This window comes from Channa argus, chromosome 13 (assembly GCF_033026475.1).
Source record: "Channa argus isolate prfri chromosome 13, Channa argus male v1.0, whole genome shotgun sequence".
Taxonomy (NCBI): Eukaryota; Metazoa; Chordata; class Actinopteri; order Anabantiformes; family Channidae; genus Channa; species Channa argus.
The window spans coordinates 21,058,722-21,082,459 of record NC_090209.1 but is presented as its reverse complement, the minus strand read 5'-3'; the positions used below and the strand labels follow the sequence as shown (position 1 = coordinate 21,082,459).

The 23,738-nt window shown below is 38.8% G+C and overlaps 2 protein-coding genes across 2 annotated transcripts in view; both read left to right on the top strand.

The window, feature by feature from the left end:
- ctnnbl1 (catenin, beta like 1) overlaps positions 1-2,354 on the top strand; it is a 40,351-nt gene extending 37,997 nt beyond the window's left edge. The window contains exon 16 of the mRNA XM_067527841.1: positions 1,680-2,354. Coding sequence (XP_067383942.1) covers positions 1,680-1,768 — 89 coding nt within the window. The 3' untranslated portion in view covers positions 1,769-2,354. The remainder of the gene's footprint in view (positions 1-1,679) is intronic.
- Positions 2,355-8,301: 5,947 nt separating this feature from the next.
- The window catches only part of LOC137139893 (V-set and transmembrane domain-containing protein 2-like protein), a 44,703-nt gene continuing 29,266 nt past the window's right edge, over positions 8,302-23,738 (top strand). Inside the window, exon 1 of the mRNA XM_067527760.1 lies at positions 8,302-8,635. Within this exon, the coding sequence (XP_067383861.1) occupies positions 8,518-8,635 (118 nt within the window). The 5' untranslated portion in view covers positions 8,302-8,517. The remainder of the gene's footprint in view (positions 8,636-23,738) is intronic.

The following is a 23,738-nucleotide window of genomic DNA, read 5'->3' as shown; positions in this document are numbered from 1 at the left end:
TAAATAATGTCACACAACCATCCTCATTTATTCTGAGACCCATTAAGACAAACTATGGACTAATATCCTGTATATAAAGATGTCAAAACTAGTGACACCTCAACCAGTTTACTGTAGCCTTCTGGTCTTAGTCACAGGAGCCATTCTAACAAACTACATTATGAGGAAAATACTTCATTACTTTTAGTTAAGCATTCTTTTAAAGGGTTTCATGTACTACAATATGTTTAGCTATATCTACTTAAAAAAAGGACTGGAGTACTTTTCACCAATTGCTGTTATGCAATGTATTTCATTACTTGGATGCCCTTTAAATGATATCTCCTTTTTATTAAAACCTAGTTTTCCATTTTGTAGGATTTACTACTTTGCTATCTTTTGTGTTGATCATGATACCATCGCCCCTAATATAAGTCTTACAATTTTCTTAAAATGTGACATAATACAACCAGTAGGACAAATATAGTTTGAAAATAATCTTAAACCTTACAGGCTCTCGTTAGGAAAATCCCTGTATTCTCTCTGCTCTGTCTGTCAGTGAAAACTATTCGTCTGCGTCTTTTTGTCTCAACATCCCGGGGTTTAATGTGTAATCCCTGCCTCAGAGGCTGGCTGAGAGACAGAAAGAATGCCCGGGCTCTACCGGGGCTGCGGCAGATGCTACTTTCTGCACATTAGACTCACAAATCGACCGTCAGATGGTCTCGAAGGCCCTGTGTGAGAGAGGCAGACACATAAAATGAACAAAATGCTCAAAAGCACACAATGAAGTGCGGCGCTGCACAACACACCTGGACCGATTACAGTTCACAGCCAGAGGACACAGGATGGATTTCAATACAGTTGGTGTGGTGGTATTTCTCATCATATGTTGGCATTTCTAATTACAAGGAATGTGTAATGTGATGTGACTTTTTCTTACAAAAGTGATCAGGAGGCTCTAAAGACTGTCACAAGTAGAGTAAATATAAGTCCATATATAGTCTAAATATAATTATATAAGTCTCTCAGCTTTGCTCCTAAAAATACAATTAATTCTACTGCAGCGCAATGACATCTGCTGTAAAAGGTATAATTCTGTTATGTTTCAGCATCTCTTTAGTTCTTTCTAGTTATTTAATATTTTAAATACAGGGCTCCGAGAGTAAAACCCACAATTTCGGTCTAAAGAACCAGCCTGACAAAATATAATAAAGCTGATTAACAGATTAACAGATTTCTAGCTAAAAATCAATAATTGTGTTTGTTTGACCCAAACTGACGGCATCTGCTTTAGTCTCTGGAATTGTTGTAGCCAATAATAAAAAAAATATTTTAGTAGTAGTTTCAGCCTGGTATTTACAAATGAGAGTAGGAGGAATGGGTGTATAGCCTGGCTGAGGAAGAGTTGTCAATGTTTTCTTTTGCATTTTCTTCCCTCTAGAAATCTATAATGTTTATAAAGTTTTAGTACTTATTTTTGGTGATCAAATAACTGAATCTCATTCGGCTGTCGCACTGAATAAGACTGTCAGGCAAATTCCTAAACCATGCTCACATTTATCTTCCACGCAGTGGCGGGGAGATCAATCTTGTGAATTTCTGGCTCCAAGGATGTTCGGTGTAACCTCAAAAGTCAAACGGCCACGCCTGCGCTGTCAAATCAACTAATCAGCCGACTTTTCTCTTGTCTCTTGCAGAGTACGCAGAGAGCATCGGGGATGGGAAAAGTGAGGAGTTCAAAGAATCTGAGCGGAAGAGGATCATGGACCTTGTAGACACCTTCTAATCACACTTTCTGTCCCTGTCTCACTTTCTCTCTCTCACACACACACACAAAAACTGTCTTCTATTGTGAGCTAGGAGGGTTTTTTTTAACAGGGTATGTTTTTCCGTAACATACTAACTAAAGTCACTCAGGATGTTGACATGCATAGACATTTTTCTGAAAACTAGCTAGTGTGTTTTTCAGGTTTACCTTGTCTCAATTTTTAACATCCAATTTGGGTAGAAAGAAAAAGAAACGCAAATGATTAGAGAAACTAATTAAAAATTCAATTGTCCTTTAATTTTATTTTATTTTTTCATCCTGTTAACACAATCTCTGTGTGAGAGAATTGGTTAACATTCAGTGAAGACCGCATTTGAATGTTCTCACCACACATTATAGCTAGACTGAAACACACGGCAAACAAGAAATGTGTACAGAGCTTCAATGCTGTTTATTTTCTGTTCTGTGGTGTTTAACACTGCGGGGTAATTATGGACAGACTTTGCAGAAATCTGCAAACTTGAAAGATTTCCCACTTTACCTGGTTTGTTTGTTTTGGATTTTGCGTGTAAAATATTTTCTAATAAAACATTTGGTAATAAAATCCTGGTTGGATGTTTGGTTTGTTTGATTAATGTCACGTTTTAGTGAGTGAGCTTGACTAGGCTTGTTGATAACCGTCTGTGCACATGAATCTCATTATGCTTTCCCTTGGTTACTGTTGCACATGGGCGCAGATGGAGACAAAAAAAAACCCCTATATCCTCAGCTTTTCCTGTGTAGAGAGAATCCTCACAAAAAGACAGACCTGCTTCTTCTTTATTTGTCTGAACCCACCCACTGCTGGATCTCAGCAGCCTCCCAGAGCTTTCAGCCCACTGGTGTCTTTCTTTGTGATGCTATTCACACGCACAACAGTGTGGAGGTGTATTATGGCAGAGCTGTATATACAAACAAACCTTTGTTTTATTCACCTTGTCTTGTGCACCATACCACGCTGTATCTTTTTTGTCTGTATGCCTAGGAACAGAAATAAACAGCCCCAATTACATATGCATTTTAAGTGCGTGAGACAGGAGGATCAGTGCAGAGAGGAAATGGAGGGGGATGTTTTGCAGAGACCTGTAGTGAAGAGCTGACCCACTTAAACTCAGTTTACTCACTATTTTTAGTCTGATGTGAATGTTAATGGAATTTTCATTACACATAGTGGTCTAAGACAAATTGCAAATTGTGAAAGTCAGCCGCTTTGAGAACGAGGGGGGCCTGGTGGATTCAGTGGTGAAGAATTGGGTTGGGATGCAGAAGGCTGCGGGTTTGAATCCCACGCCATGAGGTGTTTGCCCACCCATCCAGCAAGGGCGACCTTGGTGCCGGTCCCGAGCTCGGATAAAAATGAGAGGGCTGTGGCAGGAAGGGCATCCGTCTTAAAAAAAAAAAAAAAAACTTGTGCCAAATCAACGTGCGGAACACATTCCGCTGTGACGACCCCTGACGGGACCAGCCGAAAGCCGTTCAACAAAGACAGGTGACCTTAATAAGCAGCTACTGGTGCAGCACTCAATGTATTGCTTGACTTTCTAAACTGGTCGCGAAGGGAAAGGATTTACCTTTGGCCTAGTAATAATAAAAATAAATGTAACAAAATACATTTCACCACTTGTAGTGTCTTGTTTGTTTCATGAATTATGGTTTAGGCTGTTTGGTTAAACAATTTGCTTTAATGTTATTTTCTGTTATTAGCCATTCTTGGTTTCAATAAATTGTATTCCTCTAATTTTCCAGGTCAATCTGGGTCACAAACAGTTGCGCTCAGTGCTTAAGCCATCGTAGATGAGTCTCAAGTGCCTCATGCGACATTTTTGTATTCTTACCCTAAATCTGCTGCATTTTGGCTGAAACCCCCTTTTTATCTTCATTTCAGCTTGATGAATGCAACCTGATTCGATCATTAGCAATATTGATGCCCTTAAAAAAAGGCATTTTACAAAAATTCACAAACTCTCATCAAAGAGTAAAAAGTAAAACTTCATACTGTTGACTTTAATGTTGTTTGATGAACCAACAAAAGCAACATAGGCAGCAGAGGCAGTGTTAGGAATAGATATAGCTGCTAAAGATGTGTGATTGCATTACAAAATTGTAAAATCCTGTGAGAATTATGGACCTGCTGAGTTCACAGATTCGCAGTTCAAGAGATCAGTCCCCTGGCATCTAATGAAACATTAACGATAAAATCTCAAAAATCTAAAATGCCTCTCAGTGAACAAAGTATTTAAAAACAAATTAGTGCCAGAAAATCTCTTAAATCGCTAAGTGCAAATCTTTCTTTCTTTCAAGGTTCAATGAAAGTAAATGTAAAGTTAGTGACAAGCTTGGTAATTCAATAAATTCAATTTGATTATATTCGAATTCAATCTTCTAGCGCACTTGAAAGCAGAAAGGCGTATAAGTGAGGCCTCACTCATGAGGGCTATGAGTTGATGTTTTACAACAAACCAGACGTTTCAATCTTTCAGTTGATTAATCTTATCGGTATTTTGAAGTCAGAACACTAAAAAGCTTTGGTGAACACCATTTTCTTTGTTGTATTTCCCATTTGAAAGTAATGCAGTAGCATTTGTTCATATAAATATCAATTACATGCATTTATTTATCTATTTACTTTGTACCACACCCTTTCCCTTTCGATCCCTGACCAAGATTTTGACAGAAAGCTGCAGTGTTGGGGGGGGGGGACACCGGGGGGGGCCGCTCACTGACAGGTGTCACAGCTGCTGTTCCTGAGTGTCTGAACAAATTCTAATATCACTCACTAACAAAATGAGTAGAACGACGGGGCGTCTTTTGCATATTGTATTGGCAGAGGAGGTTCGGCCCCATGCATCTCTTATCGGTGATTATGACTGTGGCGTGTTTAACAGCGGTTGTACAGCAATTTCACAGCCGAGGGGAGGGAGAATAATTGTATTTTCCGAATGACTGAGTGCAAACACAGTGCACCACTGTGCTTTTGGGCTTCTCTCTTTTAGCAGGGGGGCTGAGAGGAGAAGGTATTCTGTCACTGAATACGCACAGGGATTAACAATGTTGTACAGGGGAGGTGCAAGTAAAACTGTGGAGTATACTGCACCTAAAAATCCAGCTCAGGAGCTAAATCTTTACCTGGTCAGTCCCCGTGGAAATAAGGGATGCACTTTGTTATGGCAGAGATGCTAAGACAACACTAAAAAACCTCAAGAGCTTTTTGATTGATTGTAAATTGTCAATTTTATATAGACTGTTTTGGTTCCCTGAGGATGAATCTTGATAATCTTAGGAGTCAGCTGACTTTTTGTGTAGCAGAACAGAATAGAATTATGATTAATCCCAGCTCATGACACAATCTAGAAAAATAAAATAAGATAAATGTTGGGTTATTTTATCTTAAATATAACATCGCCATTAGGCCAAGGTCACTCAGTCCTTTAGTTTATGCCTAAGATGTTCTCATTGGCCTCAGTTGTGTTTTTAATTTAGTGCTAATTAACAAATGCTAGCATGATAATATGAATAACAAGGAAGTGAATAGGGTAAACATACAGTACAGTAGTAAGAAAATGTATGTCCGTGTTTGCAAATTCCTGGTTTTCTGCACGAACGTGATCTGATCTTAAGCAAAGCTATTTATCATAAACAAACTTTCTAAGCTGGTAAAACACAAACAGTCAAGATGATATTCTGTGTCTGGTATTGTTGCAATGCTGCAGTGTTGTTTTTGAAGGTGTCCAGCTACAGACACCATGTCTGTTCAGTCATTTGCGAACTGTACAGTTCAAATAATCCTTCAAATTATTAGCTATTAAATTTGGATTCTTTTTTACCTCATTTAAGCCTTTGTAATGATCTTGTTTCAGGGCTCGCTGCAATGGGAAGTATCCACAGTACACAGTGACATGTAAATCAGCAACTCTTGGTGGTGGGTCTATATTGGAAACTCTAAAACCACATTAATGTTCCCTGATTTTTTTATGGGGACATAGCAAAATATTACTAAGACACATGCCTCAGTAAATTGGTTTAATAATACCCCAGAGGTAAATGGGCCACCAGTTGCTGTTCATCATAAAGACATCAGAGCCAATAATAAAAACAAAATATTACTTATAGTGTTCTTGTCCAATGCCTAATAAGTTTCGCATTATTTTCCCAGGCCTCCTCACTATTATATGAAGTCATATAATAGTCAGTTTGCAGAATTTTCTTTATGGGAAGCAGTCTCTTGGACTGAGAAAGAACAGGGACCTTAGGGATAATGGCTTTTATTAAAGAGGGTAATTAGAGTCAGGTAATCCAATCAGTGTGTTGACATTCAGATGTGGGTTACAGGTCCCTAGCTCTGTTTAAAAGAAATCTCCAGGGTCTGGTCTCACCAGGGTTTACTTTCAAAAAAGCAGGAATCCACTGATGTGAAACATGCTCTTATCAAATTATTTCAGGCTCCTCTGTTATGCGCTATTGTCAGTATTCAATAGTCCATAAATAACTATAATTTCTTTTTAAAAGGGAGAGAGAGTCTGAGCTATGAATAAAAGTTGTTTTAATGGACAGGAAACCATCAAGACAGTCTCTTTAACAAACAGGTGTCACAAGACAACTGGAACAAGATACTGCTGAAAACAAGTGAGGGCTTACAGTTAAATCAGAGGGTGCAATGTCATGTTTCGAAGGAAGAAAATCGGACTTGAGCCATGTGGTTTCTTGCAGTTGCAGACTCAAAGAGTGACAGCTCGTTTAATTTGTCTCTTATTTGAAGCATAATTGGCCCACGATGTGATCTAGAGAAAATTAACTAATGTAACTGTGTGTGAATTCTACAACACACAAATTATTATAAAAAAAATATGTTCTTTTGCTTTGTAACTAACAAACGAACATAATATACATTGGTAAGGCAAACAATTAAAACTCTCTCGTTGTTGTTTCATTAAAATAACCAAGAAAAGAAAAAGACAGCAAATGGTTTTGCCTAATAACATGGACTCTTCCCTTCCCTATAGTGTCTGGTTGTTGAAAAATGCTTAGGATTATTAATGATTATAAAGCAGTTACATACGGTTTCATAAAGACTAATAGCCAGTATGATTTTGCTGTGACTTTATGTCAGCACCATGGACAGCAACACAGCACACACACTGTGACTCCCTGACATTTGTCTTGCAGGCTTAAACCAGCGATGAAGCTTTATTTATAAGTAGAACTCTGCAGGGTCCCAGCACTCTGAATGGGTGGACTGTAGGGTGTTCCACAGGCAGCACTCACAGCAGCAACCTTCTTGGACTGGTTTGGACAGTCGTTTCAATATAACAGGTTCGCAGAGCTCTGGCAATAAAAGCTGGGAATATACTGTAGGCTGCACTGCCAACAGCTCAATAAACTGATGGTCTGTAGTTAAAGAAACCTTAATGTGGTTGTGCTCTATTACACAACTTCCCAACAAAAGTTATTTGAAACTCTGACACATGATGAGAAAGTAAAGCCTAAATAAATATTCACATTATATTGTTCACTGTAAGAAGAGTAAAGGGAGCCATTTAAAACTTTTTGAGGGCACTATATGTTGGATGTATTAAGCAATTTTGACTTGCATTAAACCCAGTGCACTATACAGCAATGAACCTTGGATAATAGATATGTGTAATCTGTGTTTGAAATAAAAGTAAGCCAAACGGATGCACTTATCGTGAAATTAAATGTGATTACTGAAAATGATATACTTCTTAATTTATGTAGACAAAAAGATCTATGTGTGCCCAAATGAGAGCTATCTATCCATTGAAACAGGAAACTTAAAATGAGTACCATGTTTTGTTTTGTTTTCTTAAATTGTCATTTGTACTGCAAAACATATTTGTTATCTGAGATAAAAGATATGACTGAGATTATGGACACGGATGATTCACAAAGACTGAAATGGTTGATTGAAAACGAGACATTTAAATTGGCATCAAATTTAGGGACTGAAGAAAACTTCAGTGGAGTGAGAATGAACTGATTAAGATGATGACTATGAGTTAGGAAGAATTTAGATGATCTATTTTATATTTTAAAAAAAATACTATATTTAATACCTCTCGTCACTAACAATTTGAATGAATATTTTAGGAAGGAAAGTACTGGTTTGCGGATATTTATTGTATAAGTCTCTTGCTTTGTTTAAAGTTAGGGTACCACGTGCTAGGTAGAAATAAATAAATACATAAATAAACAAGTAAATGTGTGGTCAGGTAGTTTTTTTAAGGCAAACTGTTCGAGTTTAGCTAATGTTTGAAACGCCCTGTTTGCTTTATTGAAAACATAATTATATACTATTTAGTTAACAGTAACAAATCATAAAACTAATTTTGGGAGCTTTGAAACTTCTAAGAAATCTCCCGAACCTCCTCCCGTCGAAGTAATAACATTTTTAATATCACTCCTCTCATAATTGATACTCTGCAAACCGCGGCGCCTCCCATTTGGGAGAAGTCTTCCTCCGCCGCATATAGATCCAAGTGAAGAGAAGCGGAGGTTTCAGTCAGTCACTCAGTCCGCCCGCCAGCGCGCACAGGGAGCCCGACGCCACGAATCTTGTCTCACGCTCGTATACACTCGTTCCTCGCCACAAGTTACCTGGAATTAAAGAAAGAACGACAAACACAAGAAAAAATATCTTTTTTCGACGGGCACTTCACCCAATGTGAAAAAGGGAAGAGGGAAGACAGGAGAGAAGACCAACCCGAAGAGACATGGGAGCGTTCAGGGTGCTGCTGGGGAGTTTACACTACATGGGACTCTACATGCAACTTGGTGTCTCCACGAGACAAGCTGGACACGGCGAGATGGAGAACCACATCTCTGGGAACGGTAAGCGCACACCCCCTTAATTGTATTATTCCTTTATGACACAGTACGTCAAAAGAGCAAGATAGTGTTTGTGTGTGTGTCTTGTGGACACCTAAAGCGCTTTTTGGTCTTTTCTGTCAGGCGTAAACAGAACAGCAGTTCTGGCAGGTGCAATAAATGAATCAAGCTGCCATTTAGTCACATCTACTTATCTCAGACCAACTGAGGATTGTATGGTATCAATTAAACGTAAATGTTTGCATCATTTTCACTTTTTGTTATCCATCAGATCCCTATGTCAGGATCGTGGTCTTTTCTTTAAAATCTAATTGCAGTGGTGATGTGTGATGTTTATGACTGACACGGGAATGAGCTGCAGCCCGTTCTGCTTTCTCCTGTGATTAGTTGGGATTCATCCAGCTGGGGCAGAGGGGGGGTTTCGCTGATAGATGGAAGTTAATACTCTCTTTTAATATCCCTCTGTAATCTATACTGAACAGCTTTTCTTCTAGATCATATCTTTCCCCCCTCACACCTCTCAGCAGGTTCTCCCCTAAATGGCCTCCAGTGTTTACACTTGATTACGTCATACAGTCTAAAGCAGAGAGTGTCTTGGTTCTCCGGATTGTCCTGACAACTTTGGCTAGGCCCGCCATTCTACACAGGTGTCACACCAACGTCTTGGCAGATGTGCTGACAACGCTATGTTTGCGTGGGCTGAAAAATAAAGTGGGGAGGAGGAGGAATAAGAGATTTGAGCGGAAGTGATAGCCAGCAGGTCTTGATTCCTCAGTGCCCTTGAGGCATAGTTATCCAGAAAAATGGGACTTACAGTAGCAGCTTCTCTGATGATTATGATGATGATGAACCAGGTTCTAAAGCTGAGTCCCAACCTGCCTTTACTTATCCCAAAAGCTAAGAAAAAGACCTATCTAAAAATACACTTTAATTACGCTGAATCTCAAAGTGGCACAGACGACAATGCCATTCCCTTTTTAATTGAGACACTGATATGCACAAATGAAATTATCTTGTCAGGCTTGATCATGTTTGCTCTCCTAAAATGTCATTAATTGAAACTTGAACAGCAGGTTGAGAGCCAACACGTTTCTGAGCAGCACTGAGCAAGTGTAATATCTAGAGAAAGCACAACTTAAAATACTAGAATAGCTTTGGCCAAAAAAAGTAAATCGTTTTGGTTATTTTTTTTTTTAATAAACCCTTAGTTGCTTTCTTACTTAAAAATACATCACATCTGTGTGTTCAATATAAGGCTGCACGTAGGAAATAGCTTAGCATTAAAAATGGGAGAAGAAGAAAATGCTGCTCTGTCCGATGAAAGACATTCCTCATACCAGCACCTCTAAACCTAACTTCTCTAATTCTGTCTCATCTCTTATACATCCAAACATCAAGTCAAACGTCTCTGGATCCAGCTCTTTTTGATCAGCAGACACTGTGGAATACATCAAATTGTTCCCGTAGCCGAAGATCCACTTACTCGCTTTTCCCCCCGGAGCTGCCAACAATATTTCATGGTCCTAGCTGGTAATCATAGTGGGCTCTATTGGAACTGGCTAATGCTCTGTTGGGTTGATCTTGGGTCATGCGATAACAGGTAGTCATATAGTGGTCTTGTGTGGACGTGCCTATTTTATTCCGGATACCCGCTGACTCCACATCGATTCTTTAGTGCGTTTTGGTCTGGTGTTCATGTTTCAGATGTTTCTTCAGTCTCTCGTTCAGGATTCTTTGTGAATCACAATGTAGTGTCTCTAAGAGCCATCACACGGGATTCTATATAGCACTCCAGTCTTTTCTCAAGGGGGTCTTATCTTTAGATTGTACCTCCAGAGCTCTTAAGGTAATAAAGCTTTGTACCAGGTCCTGACTGTGACTTGAAAGCTCTCAATAGATGTTCTGACAGTGCAGCAATGTAAAGCAGTCCCACCTTGCTGCTTCTGGTGTTTTTCTTTTTTTTTTCTGTCCGTCCTGTGCTAAAATCTGCGCAGGATTCTTATTACGTGTGACATCCCTTTAGCTCTTTTGTCTTCTCACACTGATATCATGTTAATGGATTTCTCTCTTTAAAATATTTATCATTTTGGTGCCATGTGGGCCAATATTAATATCTCCAGGTGGGTTAACACATCCATAACATAAAGGATCCAAATCTGTTTTCTAACTGAATAATGTGCTGTTAGGAAGTAATATCTTAGAACAGTGAGTGTGTGAGCTTTTTTTTTTTTTTTTTTTTTATGGAAATGAGTGTATGCACATACACTTGTTTTGTCCTAAAGGCAACAGGAGATTTAAACCTCGTGCAGGTGCATGTGCATTAACTGATCCACTTAGTGTAGTTCCAATTAGTCCCTAATAGAATTACTAAGTGCAATGTAACAATTATTAAAAGTGAGTGCATAATACTTTAGTAGAATCTAATAAGATTGTCATATGGATTGCAGGTTTAATGACTTGCAGGATTGGAGGACAGGAATGAAGACATGAATAAACCCCCTTGAACTCACTTTAACATCTTTATATTTGCAGAGTAAATTTTAGCAGCTCTTTTTTTTTTTTTTTTTTTTCTCCATAGTTATGAGGTGAATTCACAGTGTGGGCTACACCACAGTGACTCATATAAAATGAGTGGCAGAGGTCGACTCAGTGAAATTGAGAAGCCTTTATTTGCTTTTCTGAGAACTTCTTTGAATTTTGGCTAGTATTTGGGGTTTCTGAGCCATCTATGGGTCATAACTTATCCTCCATAATTTAAAGAATATGTCTGCATGGCTTCCAGAGGTGTTCTCTGAGTCTGTGTCATGGGATGAGGATAAGATACTAAAAAAAAACAATATTCAAAAAACGTACATACTGCACTTTAATCGTCATAATGTTTTAATCTACATCTGACCAGGCGTTGTTTGAGTCACTGATACTTTTCAATTAACCACTAATTAGGGCACAGTTACCCAGCAAGGAGATTATTCCAGCCAATCAATTGCCATAATTAATCAGAGAGAAGCAAATGAGCCGTTGAGCCAATAAAATGCTAAAACTTTTCAGAGAAAAAGCCCACTATAATGTGACAACAGACAGATATCTGTATTTTAACAATATCTTTGCATTTATTTCATTTATTCACCTTAAACAACTCTATTTACTGTATCTATAGCATCTATGGAATTGGAGCACAGTTTACGTGCCAATGTAAAGTAACAAACGTGAAGTTTTGGCTCTGCTGGTTTTATTCAAGCTTCTGAGCCTGCACGCACTGCTAGAGTCATATCTTTACCCTGTTTTGACCTCCATCAGCAGAGGAACCACCCATTATTAGATTGAAGTTGAACCATTTTATCCCAGTTCAACAGGTGAACAATTTACCGTTCAGTGAAGCCAGAAGTCTTTATGCCTTCTGCTCCACCTTGAAAAGCTGCAGGCTTGGGAGATTCTCTACCCCAAGATGGTATTTGAGGAGAATATAGTGGATGTATAGAAGTATAAGCCCACGTCTGGTATACTGGCAATCACAGTCTGCAATGAATAATCCTCCTTTACACCCCAGTAAATTTAGTGCAGAGAAAATAGGACTTCCACTTAAAGCAAACTGGGGCACTGATGCAGTGACATCACACGACTGTTAGACTATTAAAAATTTAACAGTGGCCAATGCTTTGTCTCTGGCAAATATTCAGCAGCAGCTTGTGGGGTTTACTTGTGTCTTCTACAGAATCAGACACCAAATGTCCCCGTCTGCTTCTCGTTTTCCACTCACTCGCAGTTTAGCACCGATGGAGGTCTATTGACATGACAGTAGGGCTCCATACATTGTCAAAGCACTTAGTGTAGAAGAACAACTGTCATGAAAAACTCCGTCAGGTGCAGTTATTTAGAGTTTTTAATTACTGTTACAAGCTAAGAGGATACTGTTAACAAGATCAGCTAACATAGGCAGACATCCAAGTAGACCTGAATAAACATTGCATGCTATTGTGTTTTCTAAAACGAATGAGCATCTGTCTTTAGCAATTCCGAAACCCTGAACACCTCTCATTTGGTGAGTTTCTGACAGACAGAGGACCATGCTACAAGGTGTTACCTTCTTAAATGCACATGATAGGTCCACTTATGACTAGAGGAAAGGAAATGTCCGTCCCACCTACCATCCAGCATTGATGGAGAGAAATCTTGAATCAGCTGTTTGATTAGCTTGGCAGTGAACGGCAGTTAACATCAGTCACAAACATTCGTCCACACAGTGATTGTTGATTTCAGGTAATTTCTGTTAGCGTTCCAATTTTATATCAATCTTCTTGGGTTTTTTGTTTGTTTTTTCTCACTGTACTTTCACTCATTTGACACTTTGCCACTACTTCTAAGCCAAAACCCTATAGTGTAAAATTTTTTAATACATACAATACAATCCTGTTCTGTATTTAACTACACAATATTACTAAAGCAAAAAGATACCCAGCTCGCCTTTATATTCTATTCAATTTTTTTTAGTGGCCTTTCCAATATAATGATGTAGATTTCTTTATGACTTAAAATATGTGGGGCTCCTTTACTTTCTCTATTCGTGTCTCTGTCTCCACTGTCAGATACTGTGTTATTCAGAAATGGTCATAAAAATGGGAGAAGAAGGAAAGGGTCAGAACAAACAGGAAGGACTGGAGAGAAGGACAGGTTGACAGTTTTAAAGCTTGTTGGTTCTCAGTGGTAGGCAGAGCCAATGTATTTAGGTCCTGACCTCAGTATAAACTCCTCACTGAGAAGACAAGTGCTGGAGGGCATTCTTGGGATAAACCACAGAGAGGAGAAAAATTATTACTGTAGCTGAACCTTCCTGCTCCACATTACACAGCTTGGTGTCTCGGGATGTAAAAATCAACGTTGGATCCATCTGCCTATGTTTTTATGAGAAAAGTTTGGTAAAATGGAAATCCATGACATTTACATATACAAACTTATCAAGCTACAGCTGAGTGCAAAAGTTATGCTGACAAGTTAGATTGTGTGATTTATTTTTTATTTTTTTCATTACTTTTCATCATGATATTCTATTTACATTCAGCTAGTACAAGTATGTTCCTTCATTAGAAATTAATGTTAAAGTTTAACTAAACTAAACCCTAAACCCAATATAATATAAATGCACATACAGCTTGTACAATGTTCTTTTATTGTCAGAAGTAACAAAAATTGCGTTTTTATTTAAAAAAATAAAATAAAAAATTATAGAAAAATAATAAACATTTGATTAGTGCAGTTTGCATCCCCCTCAGTAGTTTATTAACAATTGCAGAAGAGGGATGGTAACCACACCCTCACTGATCTACTATAAGTCCCTTTTTTCCATTGTTTTTGTTAATTTACTTAAACAGAGCTTCATTCAGGAATAGGGTGTAAGTGATTTGCACCCATTAACTCTCTGTGTGGTTATAACATCTGTTGAGAAAAGTGTCCTTGAATGCTTCTCATTCATTTTTATATGTCCAAAGACACTGCTACAGTTTCTTTCAATAATCCACTTGCAGCTGCCAGTGTTAAAATGGTCCAACGCCTTTTTAAATAACATAAATGTTTTCTTTTTAAATTATTATTAAAAATTCTTACCCTTAGTCTTAAAACTAATAGCCTTTGGTGGACACAGGCACCATCTTGTGTTCTATGCTGTCTGTTTACCTGTACCTGCTACAGTGGTTGGAATGGGTTACATGTATATCTTTGGCTAAAAAGTTGTTTAAATTAAATCAAATTTAATTTTGATATCAGACAGAAAATGAAAGGGACTCAACCTGGAGAAAATAAAGCATAATTGGAAGTAACAGTTTTCGGGAAATTTAAATACATGAACAGTTCCAGTGGCACAAGATCTGCTCATTCGCAAACCGTCAAACTGCCAGAGTACAGCTATAATCACAAACCTAAAAAGCGGCAATCCTTTACTGATTTATTATGCATCAGCACTTTTCAGAATCATGACAGAAAGACAGAACAGCCTCCAACTCACCAACAGAAAGCCAGGGGAAACCTCACAAGATGGCAGCTACAACCCCCCAACAGTCAACTTCTTTATTCACCATCATAGGGTTTAGGTTTAGGTTTTGGGTTTGTATGTTGATGCATGTGTTGAATTCATTCAGCATTTTAGCTTTTGCTGTTTAAACATATCTCGACAAATACCATCCAAAAAAAGTGCCGGTGTGGTTGTATATACAGAAATACACAAATTAAATGCGTACTAAGGTAAAAACTAAAATAAAATTCCGCCGGCTCACATGAGGCTTCCTTTTCAATATCTGTGCTACCATACATTTGAAAATAAATTGCCTGCAGTATACTGTATGCCCAAGGAATGAAACCTTTTCCGCTACAGTCTTTTATGAAGTCATTTTAGTGGACGACACTGACTAGCTGTGTCCGGTACAACCAGACGATTTATCAGTCTAACCCTTAAAAGACACCTGGCAGTAGTTCAGGTGTTGTACTCGTTGCTTGACAGTGTGGACTCAGACCTTCAGTGTCCTCATCATTCTTGCCTCATCCTTTATTTCCCCCTCGCCTGTCGCTGTGCTGTGCGTAATAAACTCAGAATGCTCTCCTCTCCCTTCCTCCTCGATCAGAATGCTCTCTTCAAAATTGGCACAAACAAGCTGCAGGGTCAGTCGGCAGTCAAGGACTCTTCCTCTGTCTTTCTTTATAAGTGTGTGTGTGTGTGTGTGTGTGTGTGTGTGTGTGTGTGTGTGCGTGTGCGTGCGTGCGTGCGCGCGTGTGTGTGTGTGTACTTTGGAGGAGAAATGATTCTGAGAAGCTTTGAGCGTGGCGTTAAAAAGGTTTGTGTGTGTGTGCACGTGTGTGAGCTTCTGCAGACTTTATGTGAGAGATGATAAAGGCAACTTTGAGACAGATGATCCAAAACCTCACTCTCTGTTCCCTGTTTGTGTGTTTCTTTGTACGAGTGTGTGCTTGTAGACATGGAGGGGGATAGAGTGTTCTCTCTATTGCACTCAGCATGATGATGTTGGGGGAAGTGCCTGGCTGTGAAGACTTGTCTGACAGAGTGTTGCTTATCTTCCATTAGACACATTACTGCCAATGTTGCCATCAAAGTGGAAACACACACACAGGCTCTCAGATTTTGAGACACACACTTCTCCTGGGGAGGCACTTGGCAGCATTCATCTGTTGGCAGTTTCACTGAGGGAGGAAAGAGGAGGGGAAACGGGCAAGAGGGGAGCATGATGTATCCGTGGTTCAGGATCAGTCATTCGCAGCCTGGAAAAAGGCTCCTCAGGCTCCATCTTGGCCCTCACATCATTTAGTAAAGAATCATTGTTCCCTGGAGGGTGTCTTTGATTTGTGTGAAACATTACAGGTGTGTGATTATTGATGTTTATTTGACAGCTCCTCGTACTGGATGGCCGTGTGCTGTCACTCAATGTTTCATCTCCCCACAGGGAATCTGAGAAATGTAAATTCATAATGACACCAACCCCCCCAAAAAATGCCAGGATTGCATATTTGTTGCATTCTCAAACATTCAAGCACATACTGTAAAATGCTGCTACATGCTGCACCAGTCGTTTTTTTTTTTTTTTTTCCTAACCAAGCACAGGATTATTGACACATTCATAAAACTGGGTTATTTCCATTTCAAATGTTTTGGAGACTGACACACAGGCAATCAAATTAACTTCTACAATACTTAAAAAAAAAAAAAAAAATCTCCTGAATAGAATAAGCAGAAATGGACTGCTTAGATGGTTGGGATTGTTTAGAGTAAGCTCCCTTCAAATAATTTGTATTTATAAATTCACTAATTAGCTTTTTTGTGCAGCTTTAAGTTGAACAAAAAAAATAAATAATTTTGTTTTATTTGTGAACCAATGTCGTGTATAATCTAGTATTGGGCTCACACAGGTGTTTTTATGGTCAGCATGTCTGACAGTGGCTTGTTAGAAATGAGAAATCTGCTGTTTGTACACAAACACGAACCTATTATTTCAACTTAAGAATGTGGCAAATCTGCCAATATTGTAAATGAAAATGTCAGTCAAAGTCAGTGTCCCAAAAAAGTTGGGACACTGTAAGATCTAAATATAAGAATTTGTGACCAGCACGTTGGTGGAGTGGTTAGTGTTAAAAGGTCCCGCTTCAAATCTACCTGCTGGCTGTGGCCTTTCTGTTAGGAGTTTGTATGTTCTTCCCCTGGTCGTGTAGGTTTCCTCCGGGTACTCGGATTTCTTTTCACAGTCTCAAGTCATTCATGTTAGACTGTAGTGTGAACGTTTGTCTGTCTGTGTAGGTCTCTCTGTGTTGGCCCTGAGATAGACTGGTGACCTGTCCAGGGTGTACCCCAGCTCTCACCTACAGCTGGGATAGGCTCAAGTCCTGAACAGGATAAGCAGTTAAAGATAATGGATGAATGGATGGATAGATATAATTTTCAAATTACTTTAATCCTATGTTAGAAAATAAATGTTGAAAGTTATAATTTTGATCCAGTGCTGTGCTTGTATATCACCCAATCTTTTTTTAATGATATAATTAACCATAGATGATTCAATTTTATAATATTCTTTATTTGTTGAACTGTTTGCATGTGCTGTCTTTTACAGGGCAATAAACTTTGACCCCTTAGCAAATTATTGAAATAATTTTGTATTTACATTTTATTGGAATTTTCAAAGAAATGGATTTGTAAAAATTAATAGGTGGCAGTGACTGCAATGGGCTGGTCCAAATATAAACAAATTAGTTCGTCATTAAAATCTTAGATTTGCAAATGCACATTACCTTAAATCAGTGGTGACCTCGGATATTATGGTGATGGTTATCTTTGTACCCGTGTTCTGGTTATTTTAGCCCACTGTTTTGTGTTTAGCAGGCATTTAATTTTTAAGAATGATCCTCCTGACCATGTTGCATCACTTTACTTTATTGTGACAATAGTTTTACCTATTTTGAATCTTCAGCTCTCCTGCTTGTTTTCACTTGCTTTCTTTAAAAAAAAAAACCCTCTACAACACTGGTTCTCTCTGTCTGTTGATTAGATTAAATATTAACTTCTGTTTCAAACTTATCAGTGTATTACTGACATTGTTTTATTCACAGTATCTCCTAACTTACCGATTCATCACCATGGCAACTACTGGACCCTGTGCTCTGCAGACAGTAAATCCGGCTAGTTTGTATGCAGTGATGTTGTGGTCCCGTGTCAGTCCTTTGAAATCAAACCATCACGCAATCAGCAGGCAGCATCCCGTGACTTCAAGCATATGAGAGACATCGACTTTGAAGATTGCTTTAATGTGCTTGCTTTTTAGACGGCCTTTCATGTGGCTGACATAGAAGCAAAGATTTACATTTTGATGACTTTGTGAAGCACTGTTTCAAAGATGGCATGGAAAGGTTGCATTATTTATGAAACTTGTCACTCACACCTTTACTATGTAAGGAGCTTTCTTTTATTTAGCCAATGAACCCGAGGCCCACAGAACTGTATTTTAAAATGTGAACCTTTCCAAAGAATAGTCAGGCAAAGTTTTGGAATGTGTGCATAAAATAATGTAGATGCCTTAGAATATTTGTGTTTGTAGTAGCAAAGCCCTAAAAAAGTACTATATTTGAACATGTACAACAGTAGAAATTAAAATAGTGTTGAAGCATACGCATTATGCGCCTTTCTCATGTATTGTGTAGTTGAACAGTATTACAAAATGAGGTATCTTTTTACATGTTGTTGTCATGTCTTAAGAAGTCACAACAGCAACAATAGACTATTTCCAGAATCCAGAATGGTATGCGTTAATATAACTCTAGTCTACACATGTACACCAATCACCCATAACAGTAAAAGCCCTGATGGTTTTAATGTTTTGGTTGACAGGGAACAGTTTAGGCACCCTGCGTCATCTGCACAGCTCTATACACTTTAAGCCGTTCTGGTTCTGACCCTTGTGGCCAGTTGTTTCCCACGCTGACCTCTGCTCCCGGGCTGATCAGTGTACACAAAAATAGAACCAGAATGCAGAAAACGTACATTTCGATGCCGTATGTTGGTTACACGAGAGGGGAAAAGGACCAATTTCTTTCACAAGCTGCTGGATTGATTTTACTATATAAGCAGTGAGCTCTTTCTTACGTTCCTGCTGAAAAATGATTAACTTGTCTGGTTTCAAATTCTAGACCACTCTGTATCAACATATAAGGGCACAAGGTTTCAAACTCCACGTTTATTAGGTGCTGCTGCATACATAATCCAGTCAGTTGAAACAAAAATACAAAGCAAGTAGCAAGCAGTGCCATTTTTGTAGCTGTCTGTGTACATACAGTACACACAGAGAGACATGTACATAGACACTGAATGCTCAATTATATTTGCTGCTACTGGCCATTTTCAGACAGGGTTATCCATTACAATGTCTCTGCAGTGACCGGGCCTAATTACACCACTGTGGAGAGCCTCTTTGCTACGTGTGTGTGTGTGTGTGTGTGTGTGTATTTGTGTGTGTATTTGTGATCAATTGTAGCCTTGTGAATGACTCTGCATCTGCTGGTTGGTTCTGCAGTTGCCTAAACTCGAGCCAAATTGACTGGCTTGGCCTTGTACTTATTTAGAGTATTGTTTGGGACACACACACACACACACAATAACAAACACACTATGCCTGAATCCAATCAGCTCTTTCTCTCCTTTTAGCAAGCTGCCAGTGAATCACATATTCTGTCTTTCATGTCCAACTAATTGGCCCTTGGCCATCTTTTGAGGCCTTGCGTGGCATTTACAAAAGGCTGCTGAGATACCTGTGGGCAATGTTAGATGAAACATGTAAACACACACAAGTTAATACCTTTACACTCAGCTTGATGTAGTAGAAAGGCATAGGAGTTAATGGTCCTTTCTCAGTGTGGTTTGTAATGCTTGGCTGCGCTGCAGATGACTGTTGTAGTCCAGTTGGACAGTGAATCCCACTGGTTACACTTTGTTGTATTTAAGGAGTGGCCTTCAGAAATTAAGTGTTGCTCAATGTTGAGGTTCAAACAATTTAATTTTCGTTTTACATTATTCAAATAATTTGGTTAATTATCAAATATTTCTATTTCGCAAATAAAATGTTTTTTTAAAAAACCTTTTATTGCAGTTCCCCAGCGACCACTGTGAAACTCTTGGATTATCTGCTTTTGTCTTTCTCACTGTCCAAAAACCAAGACAGTTAATTTATAATGATTTCAAAAACAGAAAAGCTACATTTAAAAAGCTGGAACCCTTTGAATGTTTTTGCATTTTTACAGTACTTAGATGTAATTAAGTTAAAGTGAATCATAACCTTCAATCAGTCAATTAAGTGGTAATTTCAGCTATAATTATTAGGATTTTGTAAGCATAAAAAGGTAATTTCTCAATACAAATCCAGACTAAAAACTTCTTAACCCTATCTAGAAAAAAATACTTTTGTGTGTGTACCTGTCATGTTGAATTTATTGTATTTTTTTTCCAAATGATGTCTAGTCAGCGACAACTTATAAATAAGGTAGAAATGTTCCATACAAGGCTCCAGCAGGATCGTGACATTTGGTTCTACAGAGATGGAACAGCAAAAGCACCTTAATGCTGAAGGGAGCCCCAAACATTTCATACCTGACACTTGCTGAGGACATCCTGCCACAATGGAGAGGCTGTGGATGAGGTTGCTCCAAGATGTGCTTAGCTGTCTCCTGGGTGGATTTGTGTCTGCATCTGGCTCTCAGAGGAGCAGTTGGGCTGCAGAGGATGCAGCTCAGTACTGGAGCTATACAGCCCTAAACATGTCACAGTATCAGTGATGAGAGCGTGCTGCATATCCAGCTGAATTGCTACGAGAGGGACGCTTTAACCATGAAACTGCTCGGTGCTGAAGCTATAACTCCAGACAGGGGATTAGTGAGGAGACGATGTTGCATATCAAATCACCCTTTGGCTGGAGGGATGCTTTACCCAGAAGTATGTTTAGATTCAGACATTTTCCCATTTCCTCTCTCGGTGTGCATAGCTTTGCTTGATTTCACTGCAGTTCAGCTGCAGTGGCCATTTTGCCTTCTTCCAAGTTTGTTTGCTATTTATTATCTTCAGAAACTCTGGAAAAGTGGAAGTGCAAACATCTGCATCCATGGAAAAACTGGATTTAACAGAGAGGTCTTTGGCATCATCACAGGCTGCATAATCTAATTTGTCCTGTTCCAGTCTTCTACAGTTTACAGTCGCTGTAGCTCTTCTAGTTATTGCACATTACTGCACTGTATACAAGGTACTGACTTTTAAGGACCTCTAACATAATTGCATCATCTTTCCCGTCCTGCATGTTGTAAATATTTGTGCTTTAATATAAAGTAAATCATGCGCACACATATATCAGTTCTGTCATTTTAAGAAATTGATTTGTTAAGCTGACAGTTGTTTGCAAACTGAAACAAACAAAATAACAGGTCAGCTCAGCAAATGCCTATTGGTGTGTGCAGCAGATAGGGGTCATTTGAAACATTTTGGCACCAGTGGTAATAATTACAAAGAGAATCTCTGTAAAAACAGTTTTAAGAACTTGTTAACACCATTTTAATCCTGACATAAGAAGACAGACAGAACCCCTTAGACAATTATACTATTATTTGGTATTTGTTGCTCAGATGAAACAAAAATTACTTCTTAATGTATTAAGAATTTGCTGCAGCCCAGTCAGTAAACCTCTAAACACATGGTCTGTGTCAGATGAGATTGTGTTCCAAGATGAAGGCTGCGGTTGTAGTTTTAATAGGAGAATTACCAGCTAAGGCAGACATTATGCAGTTTAGTCTGACTACATCCTAAGCCCAAGATGGTTGATGATCTTTCTACTGGTGATAGTTTGCAGTAAAGTTAAAAACATTTAATTAAAAAGTTTGTACCTGGAAACTTTCACAGCCCCAAATATGAATTCTTTGAGGTATGTGTCATTAGATCTAGATTAGATTTGAAAATGTCATTCTTTCTATACTGGATTAAATGTTATTGTGCTTCTAACAGTGAGCCCCTGATAAGCTCTGATGTCTCGCTGTTGTCCTGAGCCGTACAAGCTCAAGCTCAAGCTCATTAGCCAGACGAAATTGCAGTTTCAGAGAGACAAGCAGCCACGTTGCAAATGAAATCTCCTTCGAACGAGGCTTAGTGGTGCTGCTGCAAATAGATTACAACTCAGGAGTTGTATTCCCAATGTCGGCTCTGATTAGCGGCACAAAGACGCAGCTAGTTCGGTTTTTAGAGAGAGTTGTTTCCGTGTGACAGCGCGGCCTCTCTGAGGGCGCTTGATGTGTCACGTCCCTATTAGATGTGACACTTTTCGCACTTCTGTTATTCTTTTTTTAATCTGCCGTGTCAAAGCCGTGCACGGTCTTTTTTTTTTTTTTTTTGTCTTCCTGGGTCCTTTTGCCTTTGTCTCACTGTTCTCTCACCTGTTATTTCCCCCCCCCCTACCTTTTCTCTCTTCTTGCACGTGTTAATGTGCTGAAGGTGTCACCGACGTGGCAACTGCAAAGATGATGAAAAGATCCAGTGCTGATGCAGACAGGGCAGACGCACCTCTATCACAGGCAAAGAGTTTTTACCTCTGATTAGTCAAATGTGACTTATTTTAAAATTCTGAGTAAGTGGTGGAAAGTAGGCCAGGTGTCTCTTATTTCCCCTGCTGCTCCTTGCCCTCCTGTCTGGAGTCCTGAGGTGCTTCTTTTTTTTTTTTTCCTTTTAATTTAATAGGCAGCACTGAACTGAGACTGCAGTTATTTGCAAACGATGCTCCCCTCCCCTCTCCTCTTTGCACAGAGTTTATCACAAGCAAAATATATTATTTGTATTTATACTGAATTAAACTATTCAGGATATGAATCTGTGCTCAGCTTTCTTATCAGGGTGTTAAAAAATGCAGTTATGCTGTGCAGCTTTTACTCACTGAGTACTAATAAATTACAACTATGCCAGGCTCCTATTAAGCCCCACTGTTTCATTGACAGTCACAGCACACAGTCACTTTTCTTACTTTACATATCAGCATGGTTTTTATTAGATGACCAGATCAAAGAGCTAGTGGTTTCCTTCAAAGTTCCTAACGTGAATAAAAACACCAACAATTCAGTCCCTAAAGATGAGAGTGTGTAAATGTTATCAGGTTTTAGTGTAATAAGGCACCCTTTAGAAAGCGTCTTCAGGTCTTCATTTGAATGTGAATATTGTGTTGGAAGAGAATGCTCCATCCAAAAGGTTGCATTTTTTTCTGAATTATTTCATCCTAAAAAATCCGTAGTCATAATTTTTCTTATTTATAAGTTTATCTTACAGTTTTAGAGCAGCTACAAATTTTCTGAAGCCCTGAATCCACCACTTAAAGGTAGATCTGCAGATGCTGCAGTCACAGTGGTGTGGTCTGACCAAATGTAATGAAATATGGAGGGGAAAAAATGTTTTGTTTCAGGTACTGGTGACCAGCTAAAGGATAAAATATAAGTAGGGTCTGAATAAGAGGTCCATTAGACATGAGTGACTGAAGGCTTTTCAGTGATCCACAGAGGCAAGATTTTACAACTTTAGTCCATAAAAACAAGCAGTCTAAGTTGTTCATGGTGGTCCTGACTCAAAACAAAGGTCCTTGAGAAATTGATTTTTAAATGACCTTAACTTATCTGTCAACTTTTACTTACAAACAGCAACTACATGGTCAGACATTAGCTAAATTACATTGAAAACAGCAGCCAGTGAATCACGCCTCTTATTACCTTTTAGATATTGACAAATTGCAATAAATTTGCCTTCTCCTAAATTCTCAGCCACAGTCATGAATTACTTTTCATGACTATTGATGTAAAAACGTGCGATAATGCTTCCTATTTAACTCATATTTTTCCTGTGTTTTGCCTTTATGACCAAAGTACAAGCTTGGAATTTGGGTGCCTCGTGTCTGCTTGCAGCTATAATTTGTTTTTCTTTTTCAAATGTCATTTCTTAATAGTGCCTCGCTTGAAACAGTGGGACAGAAGGGGAGGGGAGGGGTGGGGGGTGGCATTTAAGCGAATGGCTGATTTGAAGCCAGTGTATAATGAGCACATAGTATAGAGTCAG